Below are 19,305 nucleotides of genomic sequence, written 5' to 3'. Positions count from 1 at the left end.
AAACACTTTAAAAAATCTTATATGTGACTTACTTTACATTTAAGGATTTATTTATTTACTTGATCATTGCTTAGTGCAGTATTTAATAAGTTTTCACTTACACGATGGCGGACAGTCGTAAGAGTGGTGCCTGGAATAAACCACAAAGCTTTGGCTAGTTATTGGCAAACTGTGTCAGATGTGACATATGTCATATAGTGGTCTTCATCGTACTTTATATAAGAAACCACAAGGAGCACCATGACGGTGCTAAACGTCAATCACGTAAATAAATTATTTTTTTTATAATTTATGCATCATTGTTGTTGTATTTTGGTCGACCGATTCAATGCTTTGAAAACTTTCTACCACTTTGTTCAAAATGAATTGTAATATTTGATAGGTGGCGTATTTATAAGTTTCTATCATTTAAACATTTACATGAACAGTTAGAATAAAACCCTGTCTGAGGTAAATTAACAAGGGGCCGGATTTCACCGGCTACGTGTGACCATTTGGCATTTGTCACATTGTCGTGAGTGCTCTGGTTTTAATCTTTGAAAATGAAAACGAAAGCCATTGTACCCCTCGAACAAGTAAAATTAACAGTTGTTGTGCGCGCTTTATCGTGACTCGGCCGTAAGGCAACTGGACTGGAGCATGGCATTAATTTGGACAGTATACTGACCAAACTAATACACTTTTTCCCAAAACACCAAATACACTTTCATGCAAATACAAATACATTTTCCCATGAAAACATCAAATACACTTTCATACAAATACATTTTTCCATGACAATAGCAAATACACTTTCATACAAAGACATGTACAAATACACTTTCCCACCAAAACACCAAATACGCTTTTGCAGTTTCCTACCAAAAACAATGTAGTATTGCTAATATGCAACGAAGTTTAATCCGAAGTAAACAGATGCACAAGCCAACATCCAGCTTCATTTATTGACGAGTGTTTACCAGTCTGAGGAAAATGCTTTATATAATGAGCACATAGGAGGGACAAATCACACAAAATTATATGCAACATAACCTTACAATTTCATTAATATCATTAAACAGAATATAAAACATTCAAATATTTCAATTTTAAAAGCGGTCTTTATGAATTGTGGTGGTATAGTCTTTGAAATGATTTTCTTTTGTACCCGAAACCATGAACTTAGTGCTATAATATATGGCTCCTACAATGCGATAATGTGTTATAATTTACTTATTTATTTCATTTTTGTTTTACGCCGTACTCAAGAATATTTCCCTCATACGACTGCGGCAAACATCATGGTGGAAGGAACCGGGCAGAGCCCGGGGGAAACCCACGACCATCCGCAGGTTGCTGGTAGACCTTCCCACATACGGCCGGAGAGGAAGTCAGCATAAGCTCACAGCGACCGTATTGGTGACAGGCTCCTGGGTCATTACGCTGCGCTAGTGTGCTAACCAACTGAGCCACGGAGGCCCCTTAATGCGTTATAATGTATGGCTCCTCTAATACATTAATGTATTATAATGTATGGCTCCAAAAATGCGTTAATGTGTTATAATGTATGGCTGCTATATTGCGTTAAGGTGTTATAATGTATGGCCCCAAAAATGCGTTAATGTGTTATAATGTATGGCTGCTATATTGCGTTAAGGTGTTATAATATATGGCCCCAAAAATGCGTTAATGTGTTATAATGTATGGCTCTTATTTTGAGTTAAAGTGTTATATGTTATATGAATCCTATATTGCGTTAATGTGTTATAACACAAACTTTAGTACACCTTCCATGTTCATTTTGACAAGAAGTATGTCAAAAGAACAACATATTTAGTCAGAAAAAGTTTCTGTAGTATCAACGAAGCTCTGTGATATAAATGTGGTCCCACTATGGAAATGCACGTATTTAATGCCTTTAAAACAAGTTCTTAATATTTTGAATAATTTCTCTCTCTTTGTCTTCCATGTGTCAACAAGTATTTTCATTTCTTTGGAAGAAGGCGGTAATTTTCGGCGGCCAATAATGCATTCATACATGAGGTGTTTTCACAGCATCTCTATCTGCTCTATGTACTGGTCTCTTCCGGTTCTTCACTGGCGGGTACATTTCCAATGTGCCAATGTGTTTTCTGTCCCACGTCGGGCACAATATGTTGAACGACGCTAACGTGAAATATCACATTACCCTAAAATGTCAAAAAGTGTCGATCGATCACTTGTTATTGGAATAAAAAAAAGCAACGAATAAAAAATATGCCGAGAAAAAGTGCTTTTTTCCTCCAGAACGGAAGTATTCGGAATTAATTTGGCTTAATTTGTGCGACAAAATTATACTAAGATGCCCATGTTTGCATACTAAATAGCACTAATATCTCTTTAGGTAAGTTTTTAGCATTTGCATGAGAAAAAAAAACATCTCAGGTCAACAAAGTCATTAATTTCGTTCTAGCCAAATAGAGCTATAGAGACTCTCAAAGTGATGGATCTGATATTCAATGCAAATATCGGTGCACTTATGCGGTGAGTGGTGAACTCAGTATCTAGTAGGCCCTGTCTAATCCTCTTATATTTGTAGGAGCAAGGTTTATGTAGGTATAGGGTTGTAGCAGTTGCGCATGTACACATCAGAAAGGCACTTGTGTTGAAATCTAACACAACAACTGTTGTTTTCATTTAACACAGAGAAGTGTTACACCAAAAGGAACATTTTAAATCACACAGGTTTGTATAACAAACTTGTGTTGAACCAAAACGAGGTAATTATGCATATCAACCTAACTTATGTTGGCACAACAACAACTGTGCAGTATTGTGTAACATCAAACACATCTTGTGTTCATTTCATTTCAACACAAAACCTGGTGTTTATTCCACACAAGATAGCGTTCTTCAAATATAACACGACACTTTTGTTGGAAAGAACACAAGTTTGTGTTCATACGACACAAGTGTCAAACATGGTTACCCGTCTAGACCGACAAAGAGTTTTTTGAATTTTATGAAACAGCGGCACCGCCATCGTGTAAGTGAACAATTCCGTTAAATATTAATACTCAGCGATATGTATGTATGTATGTATGTATGTATGTATGTATGTATGTATGTATGTATATATATATATATATATATATATGTGTGTGTGTGTGTGTGTGTGTGTGTGTGTGTGTGTGTGTGTGTGTGTGTGTGTGTGTATGTGTGTATGTGTGTGTGTGTGTGTGTGTGTGTGTGTGTGTGTGTGTGTGTGTGAATGTTCCAGCCACCTAAACATTTGCCTGGCGACGAAGACAAGTCACTGGCCCAGAGGCATACTGGAACTCTCGCCGATACTAGTGAGATGCTACATCAAAGGCACAGAAGGCGCAAGCGTTTTTTAAACTGGCCAAATGTTCAAACTTAAATTCCTACTACATTGTTCAAGTTTAAATCCCTGTTTCATATTACACGAAAGCCCTTACGCGACAGTATGTTTTTTTCACTGAATCAATATCCCCACGTAATAATCTGACAACCTGTTTGTTGTTTTGTTGCGAGCATTATTCTCTGATGCCTCCAGTATGGCTTTAAATTGCTGACCTCCAGGAAAATCCAACGTGTACTAAGTCAAGCTATCGATTGGCTGTACAATTTAAGGACATCTGGAGCGAATGTATTCTGGTCATTTATCAATTCGTCCGCGCTCAGATAGAATTTTCACTTATATAAGGGACATTTATACTCTGGATCCAATATAAAACGTCATTCCAGTCTAATACACATTATACTTTCTGGTGTAGCTCATTTATTTAAGGTGTGATTTGTTTATCTTTGTTGGAACTCCCAGTATCAATGCTTAATTTTCCAACGGAGGTTTCCTCTGGCCTTGGACACGTCGCTTGCTGTGTTTATTCGACGGCAGACTCGATCAGTTCCCATACTGGTGCATCCCTGACGCAGTGCCCTTCCGCCTATAAGAGCAGGGACATTCGTTTGGCTGAGACATATTGCTCATGCGTTATCTCATCGTATCAGACCGTATCAGAGGGAAGTTCAAATCTCCCTTATGACCCTGTGGCAGGTTTTTGATCACGGAGCAGACAGCGACTCGATCGTCTGATTACATTAATAGTCCAGGAACCGTTTATGTCTCAGAGACAATGTACGAAATGATCGTTCCAGATCAGGCATTGATTTTGGTCTGGACTTGACGTATGTGCCTTCATATTCCCTCTTTTCTCAGATGATTGGACTACGGGGACCCCCAAACTTTACCCTTGTCTTAGGGACGCTCAAAACTGAGATTGTCCAAGACATGCTCCACGCCCCTCTGGTGATCGATTCCAAAACCTCCAACACGCTTTGAACGGGAAATGAATCATACAGACCGGTTTAAAGACAACCCATTCTTTTTCGCGTTGCGTCTGGGATGCGGAAGATGGGGTCGGTGCAGGCTCAGATTTCGAGATGACGGTAAGAAATTACGGCACGGCTGGTTCAAAAGAAGGACCGCTTTGAGAAAGTCGAGTCTTACAGGTAAGAGCAAGTTCTTGGTTTATCGGGAAACTTTTATCGTACAACTGACCACTGATTTTCGAAGGTTTTTTAGCTGTGTCTACTTGTTTGTGCTTGTGGAACAGCTCGGGCGAAGCATGAATCTGATTTTTCCTGGCCCTTCAAAGTCGGACAAGGCGTCTCTCGGACTGTAGGCGAATTAATTAAGAGAGCTGCTTACACAAAAGCTTACTTTAGCCAGTCTGATGTCTAAGACCACGAAAAGAATTCTGCTTTAAATCGAGGCATTCCATTCGTCGGCACGAACGTCATTTCAGAACCTAACCCGCTGTCGCGCTCTATAACAAACTCATCACATTTTATTGTACAGTTTTGTTGCAAGGAGATAGCAAATAACATATATAACACAAACGAGCAACTTGCAAACGTTTTTCTGGAGACTCTCAAACTTTGCTTTGTTTTTGTCTTAGTTCGTTTTTGTCTTTCGACCGTACTTTTTTCCGACGGTTTAACCCAACGGAATATAACAAGTCAGTGTCTTTTCCCTTGAGCAATGTTAAGAGTACTTTTACATCATAGGCTGATAATACCGATAAACGTTATCTGTAAAAGTAATGATTGACTGATTTATTTATTTATTTGGTTGGTGTTTTACGCCGTACTCAAGAATGTTTCACTTACACGACGACGGCCAGCATTATGGTGGGAGGAAACCAGGAAGAACACAGGGGAAACATGTTCAGATTGCCGACAGGCCTTGAGAGTAATGCATTGCCTCGTAAATCTTATATAACGGGTTTGTCTGATATTTCCAGAAGACTGTCAATAGTTCATATAATCAAGCGAACAAGCAGTCTGAAATACCGACTAAAACAAACACTGCACACAAAAACGCTTGTGTTGAAGCCTATGACAACAACTTGTGCTGTTTTCATTCAACACAGAAATGTGTTGAAATTCACACCTTGGCTGTATCATGAACTGCATCTGTTGCGTTTGTTCGTAATTTTCTGGCCGAGTGATTTCAAGCGTTCTGTACGCAGACCACGTTCGAAATAGCCTGGTTCAGTCTTCTGCACGTTAATCTTGGCTGATTTCACCCGACTCTCAAATTATTAGTGAGACAGTCTTGAATATACAGCATTGAACACCATTCATATAAATACACAAATAAGTAAATTTAAGATTTAAGTTTTAAATAATTTAAAGTAGTTCAAATCAACCAGACTCTGTGAGTAAATTTTATATACTTTGCATAACTGAAAAGTCGCCAAAATATGGCTGGGAAATTGCCGACATGGCGTTAAGCCATAATCATTCATTCATCCATTCATAACTGAAATATCGCCACGATATGGCTGGGAAATTGCCGATGTGGCGTTAAGCCATAATCATTCATTCATTCACAACTGAAATGTCGCCAGAATATGACTGGAAAATTGCCGATGTGATGTTAGGCCTTAACCATTCATTCATTTATAACTGAAATATGTGGCTATACATTTCATCAGTTCTAGAGGACAGTACTCAAGTACTGCCACCGTAAACACGAAGTTAATGGAAACCGTACGATGTATTTTGTTTCTCTTTGTTATACATATATGTGTCAGATTTTATTAAGCGAAGTAATTGTAAAGCCATTGTCACGCTAACATCGAGAAAAAAACAGTGTTGGAAAACCGGTGACCTTCATCCAGCGAGGGATCTCGTTTGATGTAGTGTACATGATTGGAGATTATGTTCTATAAAGACTGTCACGATGAACATTTCGCACTGAAAGACCATTTGTTCTTTCAAGGCAACTGAAACATCAGTTATCTCCTCCGGCAATCTGGAATATAAAGTGGAGTGTACAATTGTCTCTCAACACGCTTCGCCATGAACACTTCTTTTGTTCGTGTAATCTTGTATAAGAAAACAAAAAGCCTTCAGGACAATGCTCTGTAGCGAAATTTTGCGAAGACACGCGCTGGTCGGCAATTTTGTTTGTGTATGGACGAGGCCAATAGAACAAGGTCTTTGTCAACCAGGTCCTGACAGGAGCTTGTGGCAAATAATCCAAGGTTTCGTAATCCCTGACAAACTCCTCAACTAAAACGATACATATAACGCTTGCGTTTATTTCTTAGTACGCAATATTTAATGTGTATAAAGTGTTATCGGCCTTTTTATTGGGGCGTAAACATGGTTTTAAACTAAAGTTTACCCGCTGAAGTAACGTCAGCGGTGATAGCTGTCAAAACAACTTTGTTGCTGGGAGAGGCCGAATTTGGGTCGCTAAGCTGGTCTCGCGTTCCCAGAATGCTTATCGGTGACGTCATTTCCGAACATTTCCGACCATTGACGAAAATATTATCTAAAATGGAGGTTACTAAAAAATGCAATTTTATGATATTGTTTTAGTATCAGCTAAGTTGGACAGGTCAAACATGTATAATATTGTGTGCAATGCCATGATGTTGATTTGGTGTCAGCTAGGTTCCACATGTCAAACACGTATAATATTGTATGCAATGCCATGATGTTGATTTGGTGTCAGCTAGGTTCCACATGTCAAACACGTATAATATTGTATGCAATGCCATGATGTTGATTTAGTGTCAGCTAAGTTCCACATGTCAAACATGTACAATATTGTATGCAATGCCATGATGTTGATTTAGTGTCAGCTAAGTTCCACATGTCAAACATGTACAATATTGTATGCAATGCCATGATGTTGATTTAGTGTCAGCTAAGTTCCACATGTCAAACATGTATAATATTGTATGCAATGCCATGATGTTGATTTAGTGTCAGCTAAGTTCCACATGTCAAACACGTATAAAATTCTCTTGTCAACCCGAAACAAGGCTGTTCGTTGTTTACCGAAATCGTGTTTATTACTTTGACATATAATACCTATACTGATATTTCTGAATGTACAGTAACTTATCTGTTACGTCCAGTGTCGTCCACACTGCGCCTAACGAAGCCAGGCTTATTTCGTACTAAAGCCCTGTACCTAATATCCTCTCATACCAAGCGAGCTCGTGTGAGATGTTGCTGTTCTGAATGTCCCACTATCCAGCAACAAATGTGTACCTTATTAGGCGCTCATTAGCAACTTCCAACGATTCCATGCCGCCCGATAATTGGCCATGTTGGTCACCACCTAGCGTCCATGCAGAAGCAGCCGCCATGTTGTAACGGTAACCGGAAAGGCGAGTCTCAGTGCAGACCGCGGCAGCACATAACAGAATGGTGCATATTACACATTTACGCGTGGTCTTTTATAATCTCTACACGCATAGCACTCTTGAATGCATATAGATTCCTGCTTTAATAACGTATATATATAATGTAAATAGCCAATTTGTAAAAGCAAGTTGGCAAATAAAAATGATATAAAATTACGAAAATTTAAGACAGAAAGGTCAAAGATTGTTAACTCTGTCCACAACAGACGATGAAATACGTCGTCTGTATCGGGTGACCGATGTCATGCCTATCACGTTGATCGGGCAGGGATGGTGGAATATTTTCAGTAATCTGAGCGTCCCTGTGAACATGGATGTGGAACAGGCCACTTGATATGTTTGCAAGAAAGAGTGTTTGAACACCATACACTTTGATTACAAATGACTGTTCATTGTTACTCACAGATGTGTTGTTTTGTAAACATAATGATGCTCTAGATTCAGTGAAAACTGTTGAAGTTGCGGCAATTTGCGGATCTGAACAGTGCGATGTTGTTGCAGGGTGCGTTGTTTCAGATGAAATATGAGAAACTCTTCTATGCTGAGCAGTGTTTATATGGCTGTAATTATTGATGCATTGAATGTTCTTATGGCCGGATATCTGCATGATGTGATTGGCTGGAATTTTGCTGTCATTCATTTTCTGAATAAGATGTTTTTTGGCGCTGTGATTTGAAAGATTTTTGTCAGTGTGAATACCCGCGGAATTTATCATTTTCTGAATCACTGTGGACAGTTTGTTCACTCCGATGGGTTGTCGCATAAACCGCATGTCGTGGGGTCCCTAGTGGTGGGTGTTTTTGTGTTAGGGGCAGCGTAGAACGGATCACTTACATGAGAAGAACCCAAAGGGCGTTTGGCGGCATACATTTTGAATATTGAAACTGGACAACTTTTCATTATCCAGATTCAGCATGTAAAGAATGCATCATAAATTATGGTAATAACAGCAATACAGTGTTATTGAATTTTTTTACGTCACAGTATTCGAATGCTTAGCTCATCAAATGAGATGTTAAAATAAAATTCAACGCTGGTGGAGCGTATATTCCTTTTGACACACGAAACTGCTGGGTTGGAATTACCGGAGAGCCGATCCGTGTCCCATGCACGCTTTGCTGGTTGCAGAGAAGTTATTCAAGTACGTGTTCAGCTCCCTAAAGAGCGATTCCATTCAAGCGGTTTTAAGCATATGATTAATTCATGAAGCGCTGGTTGTTTTTTTTTATGTTATCCGATCGTGGGAGCCGGAGAACACTGCATAGAAACCCCGTTGGATGTATTAACTTTTCTCTATCCTCAGCGATACTTTAGTTTAAGACTTGCCAACAGATGCAGTCTAGTTTTAAGAGACACATTGAATATAGGTCTTTTTGTGCTCACCATGGTGAAATTCATGTCAGAGCTGGACAGAAGCTTTTCGCTGAAGGAGTGGTATAGATTGGCATGCAGCGTTAAGTGGTGGTATCATATACGATGCGACGGTGCTATCATGAGATGTGGCGGTGAGATCAAACGATCTAGTTGCGCGACCATACTGTATGGCGGTGCGATTGTTCGATAAGTTGGTGTGGCCATACGTTTTGGCGGTGCGATCTAACGATGTGGCTGTGAAATCGAATGTGGAGGCGGTGCAATACAAAAATAAAAAAATAACCCAACAAACGTACCACACCGTACGAATTGACAATACGATGGCGGCGCGATTAAACGTTGTGGTAGTGCGATAAAACGAACGGTGCCATCTGACCATACGATATGGCGGTGCGATTAAACGTTGTGGTAGTGCGATAAAACGAACGGTGCCATCTGACCATACGATATGGCGGTGCGATCATATCATGCGGCTTTGTCATTATACTATGAGATAATATGGTGGTAGGAGTGATCATTTATGGTACAACAGTCAAATTGGGGAGACTAGATCTTAATGTAATCACGGATTTAGTAATTCATGGAAGACTTATTTTTAAAAAATAAATTGGGAATTATTATAATATCTCAAGGAAATGATAGACCAGATCATGTCAAATGATTCTTTGTACGCCGAATTCAGCCTCCAATAATTATGATCAAATAACTGTCTAAACGGAAACGGAATAATTTGTTTTTAAAGAAATTATTTTATTATCGTGACGAAGATGAGATGCAAGTGGCACTTCAGTACACACAAAGTGGCACTTCAGTACACACAATGTTTGAAATCCTGCTTTAGGGAGATGCTAATAAAAAAAATGACGCCATATTAGCAAATTCCATTGGCTGGAACGAGAGGTGTTGCATGGTTGATCCACTAAGAGGACAGCAACGTTCACGACGCTGTTTTTACCTCATTGACAGACGAGTCGACTGAAGCGAACATAATATTTAGTACAAAATTATGGAAAATTATACCATAACTATTTTTTCTTGTCTTTTACGTGAATAAAATCTAAGCAGATTCACGTTCCCGAGATTTTTCTTTACCTTAAAATCAAGTTAATAATACTTTTGGAATGCTTTTGTGAAGGCGTTGATTATGGTAGGGCTGTTTTTTTTTCTCTGGTGATGAGTCGGTGCGATTTTTCAGTCTGTGTAAAATGCAGATATTTTGCCTTTAAAAGTTACAGAATCGTAGCTGATTTTTCTTAACTATGTATAAATGCAGAACTCTTGTTTAAAAGAGCTATGGAGTGGTGGCTGATTTGCTGGTTTGAGAGATTAGCAAACTCAGGTTAAGCTGACATTTACGTACGGTTCATCTAGCCCAGTAGATGCCTTCGGTGGCCTAATGGTTAGAGCGTCCGCCTTGAAGTCGGGAGATCCTGGGATTTAACACGGATGTTATAGAAATAATTCTTGCTGCTGCCTAACTGCGCTCAGCGCTGAGAGGTTAGAGCGGGGAAATAGGACTGGTTGGCCAAGTGTTAGTATAATGTGACTGGGTGGAATGTCATGTGAAGTACGACCTTAAACCTCAAACATACATACATAGTCTAACCCAGGAAATCCTATCCCTACTCCTCACCAATCAGCATCTATTCTGCATCTCTTTAAAGAGTACATGAAAGGAGCTCAAAAGCAAAGATTATTGTTTTGATGGGAAATGTAGAAAGTTATGACAACATTTTTTTTCAATTTTTCACTTTTGAGATATATGTCATATCTCTTTATTACAACTCTAGTTTATACATATTTTTAGGAAATTTTTTTTACACATATCTTTTGGAAAAGTCGTCACAGATGAAATAAACGGCCTAGCAGGCATATGTTATATCTCTTCGTTACCCCTCTATTTTATACATATTTTCCCGCCAAATGTCAGCATCTTTTGGAAAAGACGTCACTGATGAAATAAACGGCCTAGCTGGCAAGCCTAACATCCAAATGTGGACCTCTTCTCCCGACATGTTCATTTTGGAAGCAATCACCACTGATGTCACGACTGCAGGCTACTTAATATTCTTGAGTAAGGCATAAAACACCAATTATATAAATAAATAAATATTTAATGAGACTTTATTGTACAGTACGGTATATAAACAAAGCGGTGGAAAATAGATACTTTCCATAAGCGTTTTTATTTCTTAAAGCAATGGATTTCGACAAAACTTTGCCAAAGAAGTTGTAAAATGAACGGAAAATTAGCACTGTCTGAAAGAATTAAAAGAACTCCAACAGAAAAAAATATATGAAAGAGAGACAGAGAGAAAAGAGTGATAACCAAAAATAGAACGCTCTTGAATATAAGAAACTTTCCGTTGCTCCCAGTCTATAAACGAGATACTCGCGTGACTTGTTTACTGATCGTGTCTTTTAATTCCCCGTTATTTTCTGTTAAGTCACGACCATTTGTAGGACTGTCAATCTCAGAGAAAATTTACAGATTTGACTCGTCTCTAATGTTTCTTTTTTCACCACAAAATAACTGGCATTAGGAAGACTTACGACATGTTACTAAGGTATCGTAGTCAATAAAGCTTTTTTCTGTTCCAAAATTACACTGGAATATATCAAATACTCGACGCTATAACTCTAAGGCTTTACCTTGCACATTTCCGAAGCCATTTGTCATGTGTACTTATCGTTCTGTGGACCGTCTTCGTATGTCTCCGTAAAAATGGCGCAGAGGAAATTGGGCGCCATTTAAATCCATCAGAATGAGAAATTGTCTATCTGCACGCAAACGCTAGAGCCGATATAGGATGCTGTTATTGAGAAGATGCTGCTATGATAATAGTTTGCTAGTAAAGAAATATTGATGTAAAGTATTTCCTTACCATTTTAGGGGGAGGGAGGGCCTCCGTGGCCGAGGGGGTAAACACGACACCACGGTACAATGGCCCGGGAGCCTCTCACCACAGCTGTCGCTGCGAGTCATGTTGGTTTCCTCTCCAGCCGTACGTGGGAGGGTCTGGGCGGATGGGCGTGGGTTTCCCCCACGCTCTGCCCGGTTTCCTACCACCATAATGCTGGTCGCCGTCGTATAAGTGAAATATTCTTGAGCACGGCGTAAAACACCAATCAAATAAATAAATAAATCTGCCTTTTTATCTTATTCCTTCTTCTTGTTGTTATTGATGATTGTATTTGTCAGAAACGAAGCTTCATGGCACATCAGTTAGATTATCTTTATCTCTGGTAATGTGTTTCTGTGGAATCGATATCTCTTATATTGTGCAAACTTTAATAGAGTTGCAATTACTTGTTTCACCTTCCCTGTACATAAACGTGACATGAAACTTCACTGAAAAAGCAAATACAGCCATCCACAACAAAAAGAACCAGGAATCGGGTAAAAAGGTAGTGAATTAATTTATGTCGATATTTCCTTACTTACAAAATATAATACGCATAAGAACACCCCCTTAATGCATTCGTGGAGTCATATACAAGGGGTTTAATCGGTACAGCATGCAATGTGTTGATTTTTGTGTGTTGTATGCATGTATGTATGCTTGAGGTTTGAGGCTTGAGGCAGTAAAAAAATACTTTTGTAAAAAATCATCGATATGACCTGATCCGGGTTTGATCCCGGGTGTCTCGACTTCGAAAAAGACGCTCTAACAATTAGGCCACCGAAGTAATCGCAAACAATCGTATGGAAGCTACATCAACAAATAAAAGTTTTGATATGTGATCGAATTCAGTTGTCTTTAGCTTGATTTGTGGCTGGGGAACAAAAAGATATACTGGAAGGTATTTAGGTCTAAGTCCTAAATTAAAAGACGACAAGTCCATATGCCTCCATTATTCGATGTCTTATAAAATGTATACAAAGAAATAAGGTAAACGGATCCAAATGTTTGGATTACCTAACTGTAAAATAAAGAGATGTGTGGTTGACGCACAATCTGTTCGCCGCGTCCTATATTTCGTCAGTAGTCTCACAGAATCACCGACGGTCCCCGTTGAAATAGACTTCAGCGCACTGTCCTGTAACGGGACGGTGAAAGGGTTCGAGAAAAAAATATATATTTAGATCTCACTGCAGAAAATACTGAAAGTCCAGTTTAATATAGCCTTCTAGGCGCCTGTAACACATTCTCCGAGCTTGTGGACTTCTTTCACGTGATGTAAACAAGTAACAACATAACATGCTATCGTAAGTGGGAAGGTCTCTCAGCAATCTGCAAATGGTCGTGGGTTTGCTCCGGTCTCTGTCCGGTTTCCACTCACCATCATGCTTGCTAGAGTCGTATTAGTAAATACATTCCTGAGAAAGACGTAAAACGCCAATAAAATAAATAAATTAATTAATAATTATGGTGAAATATCATCTGCCCAATCATTGTGTTCTTTACAGGCTGCTGCTTTGCACTCCTTTGACGAATTGTTAAAGCATCACTTTTCTAGACTGTTGATAGCCAGTTAATTGATTTTTTGTCTAATACACCGACAGGAAACTGGTTCAAATCCGGAACTGGGCACGGAGTTTGTAGATTCTCCTGTTTGGGTTATTTGTGGAACCATGGTGACGAAGTGGTACAGTAGTTCTTACACTGAATACACATCTGTCAGTCTACTCAACGGCACCGTTTACACCTAATGTAAAATAACGTCTTTTAGCTGCGCTACTTTGCGAGAACACCCACCTGTCTCGCCGATGTCTGCGTGATCTCGCGAGACTCCTAAAACGCCGATTGGGCTTATTCCACCGATATCGGGTGTATATCTGTATTTACATGTGTCAACGGTTACTAAGATTAACTTGCCACAGGTCGGTGGTTTATTTCAGAATATCTTGTTTCATGAAGTGACAAGTTCTTGATTATATTGCAATAAACAACAATCAAATAAAAGCAAATAAGTCCTTGGCCCGTTGGCAAAAAGAGATTGTAGCTACAATCTATTGTACATTCTACAGTTGAGTTTACAGAATTGTCAAAATAATTTACGCCGCTTACACAAAGGAATTGTAAAGCGATTGTAATTTTTTGAATTTTTCGCGATCGGTGGCCAAATTTGACTCCAACATAAAGGTGGCCTTGATAAATGGACAATGTAGCGGTCAATAACTTTTCTTGTCTTCATTTTCAAACGGGCTGTAGATCATAATTATTCAGCGGTTAACAACAACAACATGTGAACAAATGTTCGTAACATCTTTTTAAGACAATTACATTTCATATTTTTGTAAACCGAGTCGAAAAGTACTAACTAACAATCTATCTAAGGGCAAGTATTTGTACTTAACGTTACGTTTAGGGGCGATTGTGAATACTTACAACAGCGTTGAACCAATTGTGCTTTCTGATTGTACGTTACATCTATAGTAGCTTACAGTCCCAATCATCGCGCAAGAGGGTGTCGGTTGTAAGCGATATCACTGAAAAAACAAATGTTTAACATTTAAACATCTCTTTGGAACAGATAATAAACGTGTTTAATGTTAATTGTTGCAGGTTTAATACTTAAACACGTAAACATGTTTATCCAACAACTGAAAATAAGACCGCTTTATAATGTTGATCATGTACACTGAAAGCTTTAAATCACTCCGTTTAAGCAATAAACCCATTCAATTTACTACATTAATTATTGCATTTATACTATAAATGGCAGTATTTATAAAATACTGCATGTATTTTTAAAATATATCAACATATGTATAAAACATACACGTGTATTTGAAAAATAAACACACCTTGTACATGTTAAAAGTAAGCATTCATTATAGTGTGTGCGCGTGTTACAGTTCAAAATAGATTATGACTAGAGATATGTTTAAATGATTAACATTTAGTTTTTCAGTATAGTTGCGATCGAGATTTTAGTGATTTACAATCAACGTAGGCCTACGATCCGTTTGGACAAGCGGCCGCAGAGCCCTATATATTGTCAGTAACGTAAAAGACCTACGGCAAAGGCAGTAAACCCAGAGGGTTAGAGGGCTCGAGGACGGTGTGATATTTGCCAAATTGTCAGACGTAAAGGGTGAAGGATATTGTCAAGGATTCCAACTGGCCTGATATAACGCGGACTGTATTACCATGTCACCATAAAGTTACACAGGTGCAAGAGTCGACAGGTCATAAAATTATACCGAGTTACAGGATACGGAAGATGATTTACATGATTCATTTCTGTATCAGTATGTCATATACAACGATAGATACTAAATCACGAATAGGCCTTGTCCCTTATCTCTGACAGCTGGTAATAAACACAACGAGCACATTGGGTTGACTCTAGCATTATTATTCCGTCTTTATTACAGACCATTTTAAACCTGCATACCTGTTCTATCTATGCTTTCTGATACCGTACACAAACATTGACATAATCAGTGTTAGGCCGTAACAGTTTAGTATGAAACAAAGGTCAATTCCATAGCCATTTCTAATTTGAAAATTGAAAACCTTGCTACAATGCTTCATTTTTGGTACAGGCACGTAAAATGAAGAGATTTTTTACTGTTTTGTATTGAGACAACGTTTGTCTTAAGACAGCCTTTATGATGTGGTTCAAATTTAAATTTCTACGGCACCAAAATAATATCTTAAATTGTATTCCAAATTTTTACTTACGTTAGAAATACCTTTGTGGAATCGGCCCCGAAGGCCTTGGCGAAAGAATACAGATTTCCATTTGTTGAAGTGGAGGCATACCGCCATTATTATTTATAACTAAGAGGGCTGCAGAGTGTCGACCGATTAACATAAAATAGCAGAAATTTGACGTTATTGTTTCTGAGAACTGCAGGGACATACAGGTTTACCTGTAACAGAGACATTCTGTCTGCAAGATGAACTTTTCGAAAAAAAAAAACATCTTTGTGAATGCCAAAGACAGGAACAGGAAATCGCTGTGCTTCTAGGCGCTGTCATAATAGCTTTATAACAAAATGTATCAGTTACGGCCTATTGCGAATAGACAGAAACGACCTTCCAGCCCTCTACAAAGGGAAGCAAATCTTGTCACTCATAAAACAGCAATGCCCTCTACTTACGTAAATAACAATACCACTGATTTCAATACCAACGCCAGTAATCATGAATAATCATAGCTGACATTTTTATTCAAATAGGTAGAGGGTACTGCTGTTTTATGAATTATAAGATTTGCTTCCCTTTGTAGAGGGCTGTTGGACTCCATTACTCAAAGGCCCATAAATGAGGTTTGAACCGAATATAGAATCTGTTTAAACAACTGCAATCGGCATAACAGGAATCTCGCGCGTTCACGCAGGTTTGGGCGAGATCCAAACTAATTCAGCTGAATAGGATGATTTTACGGTAGTTACTAGAATGAATGTACTTATCTCGCCTAAACCTTCGTGAACTCGCGAGATTCCTCTCCTATCGATGTTATAGCAATACTGGACACACAGAGTGACACTCTGACTAGTGTTGGAAAAAGACACGATAGATTTCAATACTAACTTACAAATTCGAGTAGTTAGTATAATTTTGAATAAATAAGTTTTTTGTAAGGTTTCGTTTTTTTTTGTTACAGGAAATACACTGCCAAAGAACAAATGCGACGAAACCGAATGTGCTAAACTGGAAGGTTACTGTGAGGCCTTAAAGGATGGTACCAGTGTCTGTAAATGTTTCCTGTCTCGCCAGCCACCAGACGATACGGGTTCGTGTAGACCCTCTTCTGACGTGAAACTCGAGGAACCAAGCACCGCGAAGCCTCTGACCAAGCTGGACATAAGTAAGTAGACTTTCCATATGATAACAGTTCTTGCGCATGCGCATGTCGAAAGATCATGTATTTCCACAAGACAACTTGTATGGGGTTTGAGGCTTGACCCGCTTGACATGTAGGGTCAAGTACACATCACCGCCATTCCTTCCGAGGTAGTTTTCGCCATAGCTATTGGCAAATCTCTCCTCAAATCATGAAAGCCTCGTTTACGTAACAGGTAACCAATTTATGGATCAAGGCTTTAGGGCGAATCCCCCCACATGGGCGGACCGTGTACAGTTGTTGGTATCATTGTTATCAGATTCATCCACTCTTGAAACCAAAAACGAAAACGAAAACAAGTCTGTCGTGCATTAACGAAGTAAGAAACGTAGAATTTAATCCCAACAATTCCCAAACAGCTGGGTTGTTTGAAGGTTCATGTGTCAGGATAACATTGCTGTATCGGTCAACGGGATACGGAAAATCTCTTATTTTCGAAATTATTCCCCTCCCGAAGAAGGAAAATCTGCGTCAATTACACTCCTCAAGGCTGTCATGATTGTGTTGCCCGTCATGTTTACCTAGGTGCATTTTGTTCACATTCTTGTGTCAAATCTAGAAGAGATTCCCTCGCTGGGTAAACGAGACGCACTCTCCGAGCATAGATTCTAACAGAGCACAATTATGTTTCTGATAAGAAAATTCTCAAGTGATTGCGCCCTCCCTAGCAGGTTAAACTTTTAAATTCAGCGCCACTGCCCTGGGAATATCTCATCCAATGAAACAGCAGCAAGTTGAGCAATGAAGAAAACCAGTTAGGGCCCAGTTTCACAAAGTGGCCTACGATATTTTGTACATCACTATTACCGTACCATTGTATTATATGTGCTATTATCCTACATGTCCGGAATCTTTATGAAACTAGGCCCTGAATCATATGTTGCCAGAAGACGAGAGGTAACACGGGCCCAGGCGCGGGACTAGCATGGGGCCTTATGAACGTATCGTGTAGCCTCGTGAGAATGGACGCTAATATTAAGCTATTTACCACACTAATGGCATTGATAAGATTTTGTACCACAGAAATAAGTGAAAATAGAGAAGACTTGTATACTTGACATATATACCTGGACCCTGGTGAGAATTAACTACCCATGGACACTGTGTGTTTCGTAGTCTTTGGTGAATCAGTAGCGGATAAATAAAATAAATGCTGCAAAATCCGAAGACACCTCACCCGACCAGACACATTATACTGACACCGGGTCTATTCCTCTTATGTTCGGCGACATCAGACTAAGCATCAGAATTACCATTGTATTAGACTAACTGGGTATTATGTAACATATGACACGATACTGTGTTATAATAACGGAATACATTCTAGCATCATTCAGAGAACAGACATTCCATTAAAAGATTAGTTTTTTGAATGCAGGCGATATATTGTTTAACATATCTTCTGGAAGGGCTAAGATCGGTACAGCAACACTCATTAAACTGTGAGTTCCTTTTCAGTTCATTTCAGTGACAGTGAACAGTAACCGACGCTCACCTGCTGCCACACTAAACTCTGTGTATAGATAAGTGATGACGCTGTTCGGCTTAATACATGTAACCTTTACAGCTATCATTTCTGGGAAAATTGCCGTGAATTGTCTAATATAGCATTGAAGACGCCATTTCAAGTGTTTTGGAGAGGGTGTGCGAAGACAAATGACTTGGAGCTAATAAGGGCCTTTAGACGTTAAAATTACGATCAGATTTCTGTCAGCTGATAAGGATAGCTATTGTAGGTCTTCTGAACGGGAGTCGAAATAGGGCGATCGCTTTTTCCCCCCTCCACTCAGAAGAGCGGCGAGCGATATTGGCTCGGTGCCATTTATATTGGCGACAGCCGATGGGAAGATGAGAGAGAGAGAGAGAAAGAGAAAGGCTGAGTGTGTATGAGTGAGCCACAAAGTGCTGGAATACGTTCATAGTAATAAACGCAAACGAACAAAAACCTCAGTTCTCTGTAAACCTGCCAATTTCGCTCTTTATCACATCTTTGAAGAACTGTCTTATCGATCAGAAATTGACACTAGATATTAGGGATTTCTCTGTGTAAATGTGTACGTATGTGTGCGAAGTCATAGAACATATCCACCGCCTCTGATCAACAAGACTGATATCAGCCGTTGTTGAAATAGGCTGGACATACCTACACAAGTAACTGCGGGCTCGTAGTAGTATAGCGCGTTCCTTTTTCGACTCGCAATATTGAATGAAAAGTTAAAATGATGCTCGACACTGAACGATGGAAACATGTATTTTCAAATATATAAATCGAGTAGTTCACCTGTCCCTCCGTCATGCAGTGGAAAGACAACCTTCCTATTTAAACATGATTTTTGAAAACTTCTAATCAACATTTGTCCTGGTGTAATTACAATATGTATTTTATATATGTATGCAGACTTGGGTTTTTACGTCGAAC

At 39.1% G+C, this 19,305-nt stretch overlaps 1 protein-coding gene across 1 annotated transcript in view; it reads left to right on the top strand.

Annotated features, from left to right (window-relative positions):
• LOC135464518 (uncharacterized) overlaps positions 1-19,305 on the top strand; it is an 83,703-nt gene that overhangs the window by 40,343 nt on the left and 24,055 nt on the right. Inside the window, exons 2-3 of the mRNA XM_064741942.1 lie at positions 16,219-16,225; positions 16,647-16,850. Of these exons, the coding sequence (XP_064598012.1) occupies positions 16,219-16,225; positions 16,647-16,850 (211 nt within the window). The remainder of the gene's footprint in view (positions 1-16,218; positions 16,226-16,646; positions 16,851-19,305) is intronic.

Source organism: Liolophura sinensis, chromosome 4, assembly GCF_032854445.1.
Source record: "Liolophura sinensis isolate JHLJ2023 chromosome 4, CUHK_Ljap_v2, whole genome shotgun sequence".
In the NCBI taxonomy this organism is placed as follows: domain Eukaryota; kingdom Metazoa; phylum Mollusca; class Polyplacophora; order Chitonida; family Chitonidae; genus Liolophura; species Liolophura sinensis.
Note: the sequence above shows the minus strand (reverse complement) of the source record. Positions and strands in the feature narration are given on the sequence as shown.